Source organism: Corapipo altera, unplaced genomic scaffold (genome assembly GCF_003945725.1).
Source record: "Corapipo altera isolate COAL_440 unplaced genomic scaffold, ASM394572v1 239, whole genome shotgun sequence".
NCBI lineage: Eukaryota > Metazoa > Chordata > Aves > Passeriformes > Pipridae > Corapipo > Corapipo altera.
Genome location: NW_020884938.1, coordinates 3,164,776 through 3,180,611, shown reverse-complemented (window position 1 = coordinate 3,180,611; position 15,836 = coordinate 3,164,776). Strand labels below are relative to the sequence as shown.

The window sequence follows — 15,836 nt, the reverse complement described above, 5'->3', positions numbered from 1 at the left end:
GGACGTTTTGCAAATTGATGTAACTCTCCTGCTTAAAAAATGCACAGCAAATTACCTGCTATTCCTTCAATGAGTAAGGTGGACTCTGTCTTAAAATCCTTTGCAAAGTGTCAAGTAGTTTAAGAAACATTCTATGGACTTATTGTTTTCAGTACCAATGTCCATTATTCATGGTCGTTATAATTGTCCACGTTCCCAGGTTCCTTCCAGGTTTTCACTTAGTAGTGGATGTATTCTAAACTCTACTATTTGTTCTTCACTTTAGTCTTTGCCTTGTATGGAATGAATAACAGTCTTCCCCCTTTCTTCCTTTATTATTAATACTTTCACAAGGCTGTGGATTTCAGATCTTAGAAATTGGGGCTAATACCTTCTTCTGTGGAACATTTTGATAAATCATAGTGTATCTCTTTATATCTGTAATCTGAGTGTTTTCAAGTGGAAATATATACGTTATAGATAACGTCCAAAGCACTATAGAATGTAAATAAAATTGAAAGAGAAAAAAAGTTATAAGTTCTTGTAAAGCTCCTGTCACATTTAATTGCTATTTTAGGCCTTTGGCATTTAAGGCAGTATTATTGTAATATGTACTTTTCTTTAAAGTTAAATACCAGGAAAGATGTAGTGCAGGATAAAGAAGAATAGAAGTTTCTAGTTTTATACAAACAGTGCCATGAATTTGTTTTGACTTAAAAAGAGGTGGCTCTGATCCTTGTACATGCGAACGGCTTTTAAATGATGCCATGAGCTCAAAGAAACAGTTTACAGACATTTAATTACTTAACATGTATGAGTGCAGTTTTGAGTTGCAGCCCAGAATAATCAGATGGGAGATGAAAAATTATTTTGTAGGTATAAATCCATAGTATAAAGACATTGGTTTTTAATTCTAATTTGGTTTTGAACATGGGGAAACAATGGATCTTGTTGGTCACTGTTACCCATGTCTGGATCAGGCTCTATTTACTTTGTGAGTTTTGAATATCTTAATTTATCTTAAACCCTGAAGTTCTGTGCTAGGTTTTCTCCTCCATAAGCATGCCCAGCTCCCGCTGAAATCAGTGGGAATTGTGGGTTTGTGAAGCCAGGAATGTAGAACACAGCTTGATACATGTTTCAATAGTTCAGATTGTTTTCCTATGTAGCATCCATATATTGCCTCATTTGTATGCATTTTTCCTCTACTCTGTGCCTTTCCCAGCTGTTTGATCTGGTGTACAGGGAAGAGACATTGCTAAATGTGATAAAAAGTGTTACCCGGAATGGTCGTTCAATTATCCTCACTGCAGTGCTGGCACTTATCCTGGTTTATCTCTTCTCCATCATTGGTTTCCTCTTCCTGAAGGATGACTTTATCATGGAGGTCGACAGGTTGAAAATCAGGACCCCTGCTGCAGGTATTGTTTTTTACATTAAAATTTGCATCCAACGTATCCCTTTTCTGTCTGCCTAACCTAACTTTCACCTAAGGACATCAAATTGCTTTATTTGTGCCTGTGAGAGCAGAACTAATTCCATATACCTTAGCACCCAGTTAAGTCTCTGTGTAAAATTGAATGTGTATACAGTTGTTTTAGGCTGGGTTTATTTGTTGAAATACTGAAACCCAACACCTTTGATTTGTTATGTTTGCTTTTCAAACTCGTGATAATGTTAAAAAACAAAATCTCTATTTCCTAATTATTTGGAAAAGCACCTCAAAGTGGATTCTATTATTTCTTATCCCACCTTAAAAGCAGCTCATAGTAATTTCTGTGTACTATATGAGGCATATGATTAACATGTAGCTGTATTTGTTTGATTACATCCAGCAGAAATTTATTACACAATTCACACATCAAACGATAGGAGGTTTCCTGGAGGATCTTTTAAATGTAGTGTGTGTTTCATATAATTTTTGTGTAATCCTGGCTTTAGTAAAATCATTGGGAGGTTTTTAACCGGTTTTAAAAAGGCCAGAGTTCCAGCTTTCTGGCATAAGAGGTTTTACCAATGTGAATAGAGAGTTACAAACTGGCTTAGCCTGAAAGGAGCCAGGTCTGGTCTGTTGAGCACTTTGTATGTGCTGCCAACCAGCCTCCTTGGGAGCATGGGCAGAGAAGTAACTGTCTGCATAGAAATACCTGAGAATAGCTTGTGATTAAATTCCTAAGGGCATGATTTTCCCTAATACTGAGCTCTTCAGACTTGCACACAAGCACAGAACAACCGGTGGGATCCAGCCTGGACTGTGTGCACTCAGTGTTTGCCAGCCTTTCCCTAAAGTTGTTATTTCAGGATTTAAAGCACACAGACAAGGCAAAGGCCATTCAAGACTCATGGGCATGGTGTTCTTATATAGCTGGTTTGATACCATATTAAAAAAATAGGAAACCTGACAGATTTCTTTAACATACTATAATTTTATAATTTTTTTTTCCACTGATCATCCTTTAAGGGCTAAGTTGGCTTATATTTGACTTACCATTCCTTTCTGGGACAGAATTTATGCTGTGAAGTTTCATTTCAAAGGTAGTTGTAACCATCTTAGTAAGATGTGAGGCTCCACACAGCACTGGTCTGATCCGGTGCAGGAGCTCCTGTGTGTTTGTGTTGCTTCTGTCGAGTTCTTGGCAGATTTTTGTGGTGTGGGTATGTTCTTGCTGGCTTCATACATTGCCATTTCTGATCAAAAAACTCATCAAGAAAATATGCTGACTGCATACTGAGGGAACATTATGCTTCCTAGGACAAGTGCTTTAAATTTTTTCTTTATAAAGTAGCAGAAAGAGAAAGTCAGAGCGCGTGTTTTCTCCCTTACACACATTGTCTTAGTCTGTTATTTTTGTTGTATGATTTTGCCTTCGGGTTTTTTTCACCTTAAACCTTTTTGTACCTCTGATTTGAAATGCAGAAAATTGTTGAAGATGCACAAGATAAAATTGGTTTGATAAAATCAAGCTGATGTACAATGTACACATTTACCCACTTTGGGAATGTTAAATTAGTGTTTTACACAAACCCATACATATTTACAAATGAGTACAAACTGTGTTATAATCCTTGAAAACTCTTAAATATTCTACATTCAGGATAACTGAACATCAGCTTGGTGTCCTTCTTGTCAGCTTTTGTGAATAATTTATCTAATGGTTTTAAAACTGACATTATTTTCATATCTGACAGTTGTTTCATGCTTTGAATATATTTTGTTCTAACCAGAAGCAGCAGCAGCATTTGATGTAGATTCATTAATTTCAGGAGATGAAATGGGAATAGCTGTGATATACAGTAAATATAAAACTGTGTTTTTGTTCACTGTGATTGCTTTGAGCTGTTGAGGCAAACTCTTTGAGGAAGGAGGAATTGGTGGTATAATTTGTGCTGTTTTTCCCTCTTAACTTTCCAACTCAGTGATTCACTTCTAGAAAATAATGATTTAAAACTTCACATCAATGTGATATCTTTTTGTCAACATCCTGCTCTTCCCACAGGTATTGGTGAAGTCCCCACTACAACCCTCACATCAATGATGAGAGCCTGTCCAAAAGAGAACTGTTCCACAAGCATCCCAGTTATTAACCCAGGTTAGTACAGAAGTTCCCTCAGACTGATGATCAGCTAGAATCAAGGAATCCTTGGCAGTGTTCAAGGCCAGGTTGGATGAGGCTCTGAACAACCTGGTCTGGTGGAAGGTGTCCCTGTCTATGGCAGGGGGGTTGGAACAAGATGATCTTTAAGGTCCTTTCCAACCCAAACCATTCTGGGGTTCTATAATTTAAGTATTACTGTTGCAGGGACCTTTGCTTGAGTGAGAAGTAATGATCATTGTCGTGAGCCAGAAGTGCTCAACTTCTGCAACGCTTGGAGCTTAGTTGGCAGCTTGCTATTAATGGGAGTGCTTCCCACACCTAATTTCCAAATGCACTGACATTAATTTTGTTATTAAAAGAGCTTGCTGAATCATTATGCCTGAATATACAGGTTGCTTCGTGCCAAGTGACTTAGAGAAAAAAACTTGCTGCTTATCTGCAGCATCCTCACCTGCACACACTGAGCCACTCTTAGATCTATTTAGGGCCACATAAGTTGATTTTCATGGCATAGCATATATATCAGCAAGCTTTTGTGTATTCTTTTTTTGTGCATCTAGGCCAAGGCTGTGGTGTAGCCATAAAACCTAAGAACCCAGGTCCAGGAGTGTCTGTCTCCCACTCTTTTCATGTGGCACAGTCTAGTTGTGGAGGTTAGTCTTTCACTCCAGATATTAAGTTTGTTTTAGTGTGTTGTGGCCTTTGCAGTGGAGGTGTGTGCACAGTGGTTGATCCACAGGCTTAAAACATTTATTGCCACAGTTGCCTGTGGTTGCTGGGGGCTGAAACTGAGGACATAAATGGTCCCTTCCTACTCTGTGTGCTAGTACAATGCTGTTTCATAAGCTTTATTCTTCCACTACTAATTTCTGAGTTTTTAGGATCAAAGGCTTCAGGCAGAGGGCTATAAAAGTAGGCTTTTTCTCCCCAGCTGGTGTGTAAACAGGCCTCATAAACAACATGGGAAGCTGTCTGACTAGATAGAGAAAACAGTCTAAGAGCTATTGGCAAAGCTGCTGCATTCAAAGAGTAATCAATCAGTCAAAAGAGACGCAGTGTGGCTTTTGCCAAGCTCTTTAAATGATAGAAATCTTACATTTCTTATTGTTTGGGTACTGCTGCTTTAAAATCAAACCACAATGAAAGGGAGCTGTACAAGACATCTAAGTGCACTGTCAGTTAATCTTGAAGAGATTTTATTTATCCAGTAACATTAAAAAAACCAGCATTCAGCAAGAAGAGTTTTGCTCACCTTAGCCAGTGAATCACCTGTTCAAAAAGAAGGTCTCATCTCCCTTGGAGTCTCCTACTCTTCAGTGCAAAGGCATTTCCAGATCACTTCAGTCTGTGCCTGATGAAGTGCTTAATCACCTAAAGGAACTTCACATCCTACAGTACATGTCTCCTTGTGCTCTGTAACCCACAAAGACCTGAACTGGAAAGGTGCACAGGTATCTGTTTGTAAAAGGGGATATTTCCAAAGGCTCATTCCACGCCCAGGTTTGGTACTACCCTGTGCAGGTTCATCTGGATCCATGTGGGCACTGGTGTGTCTCACCTGCCTGTGCTTGTGTGGCTCAGGAGCCAGGTAGCTGTGGGCTGTCAGATGAGGCTTTTTGAGGTAAATCTCCCTATCATCCCACTTCCTACCCTGTGATTAACATTGTGGAGTGGCCTTAGTGCTTAACCTGCTCTGCCTTTGAATTAAACTTAATCAGAGGACAGCCAGCCTAATGCTGTCCAGCTACTCATGGGACACTCGCCAGTCTGGAGCTGGTTGCAAATAAACATGCCTGAACCTCAATTAATGTCAATATTGGGGCCTTAGCAACAATTCACTGTACAGATCCACTCCTTTCTTTCAAATATGGGCATGGTTGGTGACTAGGGGGGCTGATCCTGGGTTCTGAGTGCTGCTGAGCAGCAGAGGCAGAATTGGCTCCCCCGCTGAAGGCAGCCCTTGTTACTCCACATCTGAGAGTGGAAATAGGATAGAGAAATGAGTGTCTGTACATTCCTCACAGACTACATTGCTGCACTAGAGGTTTCTGCCAGCTTTGGGCTGTCTGCTCTGCGATTCTTTGGCGAAGATCTTGCAACCTGAGCTTTCCCTTCTGGGTGCCATGTGGGATGCTGACTCTGTGTTGCAAGATGTGCCAGTCACGTGATGCATCTTGCATCTCTCTGAAGCCTGGGCTTGCTCTGAATTTGCATCCCAGTGCACATGGAGAGTGCAGTGCTTGGAGAGGGTTGCTGGTAGGTCATTCTCTCGTGTTGCAGCTTCCTGTTTTCAGCCGTGGTTTGTCCCCAGTGTTCACCAGAATCTGATCATCTGTTGTTCCCAGCACCTGACCCTGGTCTTGTGAACAGTGAAAATATTGTAGCTACCTAAAGGAAATAGAAGCTGTGGCTTTTATCAAGGCTTATAATTTGTGTTGTGGATGGCCAGCTTCTCAAGCACAGATATTGGCTCTGATAAAAAAGATGGAGTATTGTTTGGGAGGAGGAAATAAAGCAAAAATTAGTTGATATGATGAAAATCACTGTGCTAGTAAAAAAAAGTCCAGATATGACAGGATAAGAAAGGTTTCTTGTTTCAATCCTTTCAGTTTCAATATTTAAGTAGTTATTTTTAAATCTGGAATTACTAGTCATAGTAATGTCTTTAATGACCGTATAATTTAACAGGAAGTCTATCCTGATGTCTGCTTTTGCTTTTCTTTTTGCTTGGAGTTCCTTAAATCAGGAGTTGTTTCTCATTTAATTTACTTGCAGAGCAAAAGCAGTGGTGGCAAAAGCAGCAGATACCAGCACTGTTGTGCACATCCCAGTCACGGGATGTATGCCCCACAATTTGGGGATCCTGTGTTTTAAATCCAAATTACTTGTCTGTAATGTGAGTGCTTTCAGTCAATTCAATTTATTAAAGTCTACCTCGGTGCCCCAGATGATGTGGTGGTTTGGGGCTATTAAATATGTATTTCAATCAACTGTCACAGTGGGATGTTGTTATTTATTAAATTATGTTACAATGAGTGCGTGAAGCAAACCAAGTGTGAATCGCTGTCTGAAGCGAGCGTATCCCTAAAGGGAAAGGAAGGCAGGAGAAATGACCCTTCAGTGCAAGCCAGCAGGACACATGGAACAACTCAAGCAGAGCTCTTCAAAGGGAGGCTGTTGATGCAGCCCCAGCATGGGAGCTAGTGCGTGGTGGGAGGAATTCTGGCCAATGCAGACAAATTCCTCCCAGGGACTGGTGTTCCAGCCCAGCTCCTCTGCACGTTCAGACATCTCCTGCACAATAGTACCCTCTGTGGCTCAGCCAAAACCACACAGCAGCTCTGCAGCAGAGATAAGAATAGAATCCAAGTTTTCAGGCTGAGGTCAGGGAGAGCCTTTCATTTAATGTATATCAGACCTGTGTGCTGGTGGAAAGATCATGGACAGATTTACTGGTCTAAAAGCCAGCTCCTCCTTAATGGTTGGAAATGCTAACATGACTTGGCTTGTACATGAGTAGGTAGAGGGATGATTTCACAGGAAGACAATGCCTTCACAAATGTGCTTCTAATTCTGTGTTTATATTGCTTCTCATCTATGAATTTTTAGGAGGCCCAGTGAAACCAGTGGGAGCACTGCAAGGAGAAGAGGTGCTCCCATGAATAGAGATGGCAGCTCTGGGTCCTTAACAGCACTGGTGTGATTTTCTCCATCTCTCTTCAGGCTGAGTAATGCCTGATGTGCCTAAGTGTGTCACCAGCAGCGACATTCACAGGGATAGGGATGATCAGTGGAATTCTAGCTGAGGAGTATGAAAGACAGATGTGCATTGCAGTTGCTTTCTGCAACAAAGAACTGTGGCTTTGCTTGGTGAGTGATGGGTTGATGTTGTGACTCCTAAAGCTGCCTCCCTCCTGCCTGCAGGTGAAGAGGAGGAGGATGGAATAGAAAGGACCTGTGACACCCTGCTCATGTGCATTGTGACCGTATTAAACCAAGGCCTGAGGAATGGTGGTGGTGTGGGAGACGTGCTCAGGAAGCCTTCCAAAGATGTAAGTGTTTTGGCTGAGGAAGTGCATTACTCCCTGTGCATCTTATGAATGCCAGAGTCAATTTTTGGAGGTTATAGACAGTATTTGTATCTAGTCTGGTCTCTTGTCACACTGTTGATTTATCCATGTAATTTTTAAATCCCAGATGGAATGTTTAACAGGAAGAGCTAAGCTTGGTGTGATGAAGATACTTGAAGAAAGGAACTCTAGGTAGTTGTTTACCCCTTCTGGAAAACTGGAGCTTATCATAACCTTCCAAGCACTACTAATAAGTCAGACCTGATGAGGCATGTCTGGAGTGCTGTGTCCAGTCCTGGGCTCCTTGGGACAGGAGGGACATGGAGCTCCTGGAGTGGGTCCAGCGGAGGCTGCAGAGATGATTCAGGGACTGGAGCATCTCCCTGACCAGGAAAGGCTGAGGGAGCTGGGGCTGTTCAGCCTCTAGAGGAGACACTGAGAGGGGACCTCATCCATGTGTGTCAGTGTGTGCAGGGAGGGGGCAGAGGATGGACCAGGCTCTGCTTGGGGGTGCCCAGCAATGGGAGGCCACGGGCAGGAACTGATGCCCAGGAAGTTCCACCTGGACATGAGGAAGAACTTCTTTGCTGTGCAGTGACCGAGCACTGAACAGATTGCCCAGAGAGGGTGTGGAGTCTCCCTGACTGGAGATATTCCAGAACCATCTAGATGCAATCCTGTGCCATGTGCTCTGGGATGACCCTGCTGGAGCAGGGAGATTGGGCCAGATAACCCACTGTGGTCCCTTCCAACCTGAGCCATTCTGTGATTCTGTGAAGTGTTACTGGAGATCACTCTTCTGTTACACTGAGAATTACAGATGTGAACTTTTAAAATTGATTGATTGATAAATATATGTCAAGACCCTCCACTGAGGTACATAATGTGTATTTTTAGCTTATATTCCATGGCATCTGCCCTGGAATAGGTCCTATTGTTTACTTGCACTCAAATAGCATGAATATCAAAACACAATTTTGTATATCATGGTATATGTCCTCTGCCATAAGTTTCCTCAAAAATTCAGTTAATTTGAGAACTTGCCTTAATATTTAGGTGGGTTTATGTGTTTTTATTTAGGTTCAAAAAGAACATCACAAATAAAGGCAAAGCAGCACTTTGCTTAATGAGCCACACTATAACCCAAGGATGTGTTATAAATAAATTAGCAAGTAGCATCTCAGCAGGGCTTGCAAGAGTCCAGAGACAAATAACTCTGATCTGGATGGAAGAGCTTCCTGTGCTGGTAGTAGGAGTCTAGGTCCTACCTCACAGACTGGGAGGTTCTACATGAAGAACAGTTTATCCCCATGAAATCTGTAAACACTTAGACTTTGAAAGTTGCCCTTTCCACTTAGCAGCTCTTTAAGGCTAATTATATTAAAGCACTTTCCAAAGGGTAATACTTTTATCCCAATGAATGTGTGGGAAACTGAAGAAATTTGGTGACTTCTAAGTCAGTCATGGTGAAGAAAAGGTCTTAGGTTTTATGCCTCTGTAGTCCCTCTCTGTTTCTGAGAGTAAGGCTACCAGAATTTGGCACATGAAAAGAAAGATTTGCTTTGCTCGAGCTAATGTGAAAATGTTCTTTAATATTTTAGAGCTCTGCTATTTTTATATCATATTGTAACCTTATTGTTGCAGGAGCCCTTGTTTGCTGCACGAGTTGTTTATGATCTTCTGTTTTACTTCATTGTCATAATTATTGTTCTAAACCTGATCTTTGGAGTCATCATTGATACATTTGCTGATCTCAGGAGTGAAAAGCAGAAAAAGGAGGAGATACTAAAGACAACTTGTTTCATCTGTGGTAGGTGTTACTGATTTATTGAGATATTTGATGGGGAAAGGAGTGAAAATGAACTATTTCTCAATAAATAAAGTGTGGATCTAAGGGGTGGTTATCTTCTACAAAGAAGTCTGTAAAAATGCCAGAGTTTGATTCCAAATTTATTCCCTCTCAGTAGGAAAAAGATTTGGTTTATGAATCAAAAGCCAGCTTTGCTAAGAGGTGGCTTCACAGTCTCCACCCTGAATCTGAGGGAGAAGAGCTGTGTCTCACACTTGCATCATCACCACTAATGGAGATGGTGCAGCTGCTGACTTTATTTCACAAAGCGTGATGCAGATGAAAGTACAGATTGCTATTTCACAGCACAGTGCATTACAGAAGGGTAACAACAGCAAAATCTGCCTGTTTCAGAAGGTGATATGAAACAGGGAATAAAAAAAAATTCAGTGAAAATCAGCCCCACGAAGCCCATGGATAAATCACGCTTATTTTGAAGTGCACTCACAAAGAGGGGCAGACCTTCACTCCCCCAGGGGACTTCAGAAATACCTGCTTTTTTGTAGGCTGGGTGTTGTTTCCATGGTTGTGCTGACAGGGATGAATGTTGTGCAGAGCACAACACCTTTAGTGTCTTTAGCACAACATCTTTGTGGAAGCCTCCACAAGAGATCCAGGGAGAAAAGCACATTGGTGAGTCCTGTCCTTCCTCACTGTGTTCCTCTTCAGAGATTGACCTGTGACAGGGAAAACCCAAAAAATTTTTTATGACTACAGCTCTGTAAGGACTGTATGAGTTCAAAGCTGCAGAGACTCACCCTCTCTGCCAGGCTTAAGCACACAAACAATCCCACCCCAGCTTAAGTGGGACTGTTCATATGCTTGATGCTAAAAGTGTGCATAAATCTTTGGAAGATCAGGACCTGGACTGCACGCTGTGGGCTTACCAATATCCGTCTAGAAAAAGTCAGAACAAACACTTGTAAAAGCACTTTATAGCCCCCAGCATAGAAGGCACTGTAAAACTCTAACATATTTATTATATTGTTATTGTTATTAAGAGGAAATATCACAAAAGAGGATAAATGCTGCGCTGAAAGACCTCTGTCAGGAATGCCTTCTGGCCTGGTATTTGTTGCCTGGCGGTTACTGCATGCAGTTATAGCTTTTAAATTAAGCTCCTTCAAATTTATGGTCCTTTAAATTAAGTTAGGTCCCTTTCTCTAACATATTTAACAGATTTGAGTATTTTTATGTTGAAATTTATTTTTTGGCTTTACATTTGTGTCTTTTTTTTGCAGGACTGGAGAGAGACAAATTTGATAATAAGACCGTTTCATTTGAGGAGCATATAAAGTCAGAGCACAACATGTGGCATTATTTGTACTTTATAGTCCTTGTCAAAGTCAAAGATCCAACTGAATACACTGGCCCGGAGAGCTACGTGGCACAGATGATTGTGGTGAGTCAATTTGGGCATGTGCTTTATGCAACTGAGAGATGCTCCTTGCAGCTACAGCAGCAAGTATCTTTCTTTTTCCCCCTCTCTCTGAATAATAGGGAGCATCGATCTGTGTTTTTAAAGATCTTTTCACATGCCTGAGTCTGCAACAAAGCCTGATCTTAAACGCAGTGAAAAGGATGAGGGTGCAGGCTGCAGTCTCCAGTTTGGCGGCTGTGCTCTCATGCTCTGTGGGTTCTGCTGCCTCATTAGCCAAACCCGGGCAGGAGATGCATCACAACATCTGCTGCTGCTCCGGCTTTGTCCAGTATCCCTGGGCTGCTGTCCAGAAAAATAACATCTCCTGCTGAACACTGAAGCACAGGGTCAGCGTTGAGGGCTAGTGCTTTTCTCCTATGACTGCTCTGAACAAGCTGTTGAAAAGACCAAGAAGAGCAGCTGCAGGGATTGGAAGAGCCACAGAAACTGCCTCTTGAAGCAGGAAGAGTTTGACTTGGACTCAGAGAGAGAAATGTGATGACACTGGGGCAGAGAGATGTTTGATTACATTTCATTTCCAGCGTGCTACCTAAGAGGGTTCGTTCTGGTGAGTGAGAGGGATGGATCATCAAGGCTGCCTGGCTTGGGGCTTCATTTTTGAGGAATTCTTCTTGTCTGCTGGGATATTCTGGTGCAGTATTTTGTTCCTGTGGACTTCCTGGCAGGTACTGCACTGCTCAGGGGCCGTGCCAGGGTCTGTGGTTGCAGAGCTGGCACATGTCTTAATCCCAGAGGAGAGTGTAACCGAATGTGCATCAGGCTTTGCTGTTCATGCATTTCTGGAGCCACGTTTCTTACCAAGAGCATCTGCTCTGTTATCCCTCATCAGGCCTTTGACTGGACATACTACCCAGCCTCATTATTGAGATGCTGGGTGCCCTTTTAGTCCTCAGTTTAGCCAAGGGGAAGATTCTTCTCCTTTAACTTCAGCTGTCTTCATATCAGGTGCCTGGTTTCAATCAATCCCAGCTCCCTGCCTTGTCAGTGCAGAGGGCTGGGTTATTTATCCTGCCTTCAGATGGGTGTCTAGGAGAGCTGGGGTGACTCACCGTTCTCACTCCACTGAGAGCCTAAATGGTTAGTTTAGATAAGATGCCTAATTGGGAGCTGGCTGAAATAGAAGAGGTGACTCCCAAGCACTGTGCAGGCTTATGCAGAGCTTACCTTGAAGAACTCACATTAGTGGAATGGCTCATGTTTAGACAGGAGTGTGTGCTTTACTGCTTGGAGCTGCTGTAGTTGCTGTTATCCCTACATGGGAAAGATGTGTGGCAGGTGATGGGAATTCAGTGCTCAGGTACAGAGGAACAGCTTGTGTCCATCAATTTTGAACTGTCAGTCTCACTGCCCCACTCAGGGCATTTATCCTGTGGGAAGTAATGGATCTACACTTCTGCAGTGTGATGGAAGAGATAGAAAACCTAAAACAAAACCTAAAACAAATCCTTACAGCCTCTGTAGTGTTACAAGAAATTATTTACAGTGGCAAGTTGTCCTGTTACACATGAAAATATTTTAACTTATCTCAGGAATGCCCTTTACTTTGTGGAATCAATAACATCTCCAGATTCTGGGGCTTATCTCATTTGTTTAGTCCTTCTCTACTCCTCTTCCTCTCCCTGCAGTGTTTGTGTGATTTTAAACATTGTGGTATGTATGTTAAGTATTAATGTTTAATTCCAAGAGACACATTAATATTCATAGTAAGCGTATTCATCCTGTGGCAGCAGTGGTTTGACTTTTCTGATGTAATTCACTAGTGTATTTTACTTTTACATTAATGGTGGGAACTCCTGTTGGAATGTCTAAAATATTAACAGAAAACCACCAAAAACTCATATGACCTCAAGCATTGAACTGATTTCTCAAAGCCCCTGTTCCTCTGTGACAGAATACTGATGTAATCCAGATTTTGGGATTATTAAACCCTCTGAAGAAAGACTTTTTTTTTTTCCATGGATATATATATAAAGTTTAAGGTTGTTCTGGATGGTGGGAGAGGTACATATGGACTTAGAAGTGTAAAGCTTACACTGAATGGAAGCGGAAATGAAGGAGTGAAGGGAAAAAGAGAAAGAAATGTTTGAACAAACTACAAGTGGCTGGTGTGGGATTAGTAATTGTGTCTTTGTGTAGTTTAAATTCCCGGCACAAAATCTAGGGAAGGTGTGCTGCAGAAATACTAGTGCTGCATAACAGAAACAATTGGAACTGCTTAACTGAACAAAAAAAGGACACTTTCCTTTGGAGCCAGAGAGTTTACTGTATATCACATGGTATGAGGAATATTAAGAAATTGAAATAATCTGTCTGGAAGAATGGAGTACGATATTCAGCTGGGAGAAGAGATTTAAAGATACAGCTTTGCTCAGGACCCAAAGAAGAGTCAAAAGGAAAGCTCTCAGAGGTAGTTTTGCAGCTATTGGTTGTGTTTCACAGAATGTTAGTGATGAAATTACATGACAGGCGTGTGAGATGTACTACATTCTGTGCAGAAATTAAGCCTGATTGTGGTTTCTGTCCTGAAGACAGAGAAAGCAGCTGATTCAGACTTTGTGACAGGCTGAAAGCTCCGTGACCATTCTTATGATGCTGAGAGAGGAGACCAAGTCCCTGGTCAGAGACAAAGTTCTGGTTAGGATCTGGCAGAAAAGAGCAGACTTCAAATTAACCTTTCCCAAGGGGCTTGCCAGTGGAACTGACTCATTGCTGAATAAGGCTTATTGGGGGTGTATGGGATTGCAAGAAATATTTATAAGATTGTTGGAATAACAGGAAAGTGTCAGGACCTCTTTGAGGGGACCAGAATGAGATTTTATATTTCATACTATACCAGAATACGGCTGCAAAAACTCTGTGATTCATACTCCTGGAAAACCTCTCTTAACTCTATTAATTTTTATTTATGATTAAGAATGCCTTCTATGGCTACTTGTGTAGCTTTAATGGATCAAACCCCATTTCTGTGTTTTGACAGACAGATTACTTAGAGAGAATTTCTACCCAAATCAAATCTTCAAGGCTCAGATCTTAAGACCCCTTAAATACAGGGTCAAAATTTTGGGGCATACTGCAGTAATTTCTTTAATAGGAAGTAGAGTTAAGCTCCAAGTATCATCCTCACTACCCCTACAACTGTAGTTAGGAACCAATTATTATTTGCACTTGTCTTCTGCTCTCTCACGAAGTATTGCAAAAAGTAACATTGGAATGATTATCAGTATTAACTAAGCACCAGAGAAAGCATCTACAATTTCTCATGATCTCTCTTCTCCATTGCACAGCTTCGTCAGAAACCAAAAATTGACTATCTTCTTTATGACTCTTAGTCTTTTCTATGTATCATTTGTCCAGCAAACAGTGAAGCCTCTGGTTTGAAGGCTTGCTGATATAATAACTGATTCAAAATAGGAATACTGTGGTTTCTTCTTTTGGAATATTATTTGAAAGGCTGGGTGCCAAAATGGAAGGGAGTCATTTATGCATCATAGTTCACTTCTCCGGTTTGCTAGTTCAAGAAGGAGAAAGAAACATGTAGGAGATGTTGTACACACCCCTCAGTCAAAGACAATATTTTTGCAGGTTTCCAAGTTTGTATTTCTGTTCCAAGGGTGGTTTGTTTTGAGGCATTTCCATTATCTTGCATGTCTTTGGCCTCAAAAGACCCTGGGTCATAGGAGTTTTGCTTTCTTCATCTGGACTATGGACATTGTCTGCAAACTCCTGGTGTTCCCTGTGATTTTGATTTTCCTAGCAGCTCTGTATGGGCTTCAGTGCTTAACATACTGCTCTGAGCAGTGATAGAAATACTCAGTATCTCTCCAGCTTTCACAAAGAAAGGTATTAATTTTTCTTTTTCTTTCTTTTTAGAAAAAAGTGTCAAGCGTAAAATGTGTTGTAAAGCAGCACACAGTTTATGCACCTCAAGCTTTTCAGGCAGTTACTTCATGGAGATGGTGGGAATAAAGCACTTCAGCTCTTCCAGTGATGCCCATTCTTCTTGCACACTATCTTATATCACTTATCAGGTGAAATATCAATGAATATTAAATCAGGGTAGTAGGCTTTATTATTTGTTTGTTCTCCGGGCCTTTTTTATGAAGTCAGACAGGTATTATACAATATCCAAAAGGACAGGAACTTTGAAAAGCTGGCTACATACCTTGCATTTGCTCTGAAAAATTGCATGAATGACTCCCCTACTGAATTTTCATTCCTGCAGAAAACATTCCTGCTTATCCGACCCATTTGACCAGAAACACCATCCCTAGCAAAGCCAGAGAGATGCACATTACTTGTATTACATCGATACAGCAATCTTTGAATGTTCCTTGTGTCCATTTGTCAGAGGAGACAATTTAATGCCATAACTGGAACAATGAAGGTTAATGTCCAAATTTTTAGACTTCATTTTTGAGAGGTGTAATCTGTACACACAGATTTCGCCTAAGCTTTGGTGTAGCTGTAAATGGAGAAATGGAGGTAAAAAAAATGTAGATGATTAGTTACTGATTTTTTCGCAGCAAAACATATATGAATTAGCCTGTGATTTGTGCCTCCATTCATTTGCAAAACTAAAAGGCTATTGGAATAGCAATTAAATTAATTATTTTGCCCATTGGAAGAATGAAAGACTTGAGCAAAAGAAGCCCTAAAAGTTTTGTTCTTGCATGCTCTGTCCACAGTTCTTAGCAAGTTTCATAATGGCTTTTATCAGCATTAGTGTGCTACCTGTCATAATTACATAATTACAGCACCTAGTTATATTATTACTTATTTACTCTAATTATGTAATTGGATGTAATTGGTGCAATTACATAACTCCTCAGTTGAGAAAACTGCTCTCAAACCAGCCTATGTTCCTAAGAGTAAAGGATACTGCCATGAATTGGACTATCCCT

The 15,836-nt window shown here is 41.1% G+C and overlaps 1 protein-coding gene across 5 annotated transcripts in view; it reads left to right on the top strand.

Annotated features, from left to right (window-relative positions):
* ITPR2 (inositol 1,4,5-trisphosphate receptor type 2) overlaps positions 1-15,836 on the top strand; it is a 242,940-nt gene that overhangs the window by 205,962 nt on the left and 21,142 nt on the right. For all 5 annotated transcript variants that reach the window (XM_027660753.1, XM_027660754.1, XM_027660752.1 and 2 more), the window contains 5 exons: positions 1,205-1,400; positions 3,477-3,569; positions 7,500-7,627; positions 9,290-9,455; positions 10,736-10,896. In XM_027660753.1, the coding sequence (XP_027516554.1) occupies positions 1,205-1,400; positions 3,477-3,569; positions 7,500-7,627; positions 9,290-9,455; positions 10,736-10,896 (744 nt within the window). The remainder of the gene's footprint in view (positions 1-1,204; positions 1,401-3,476; positions 3,570-7,499; positions 7,628-9,289; positions 9,456-10,735; positions 10,897-15,836) is intronic.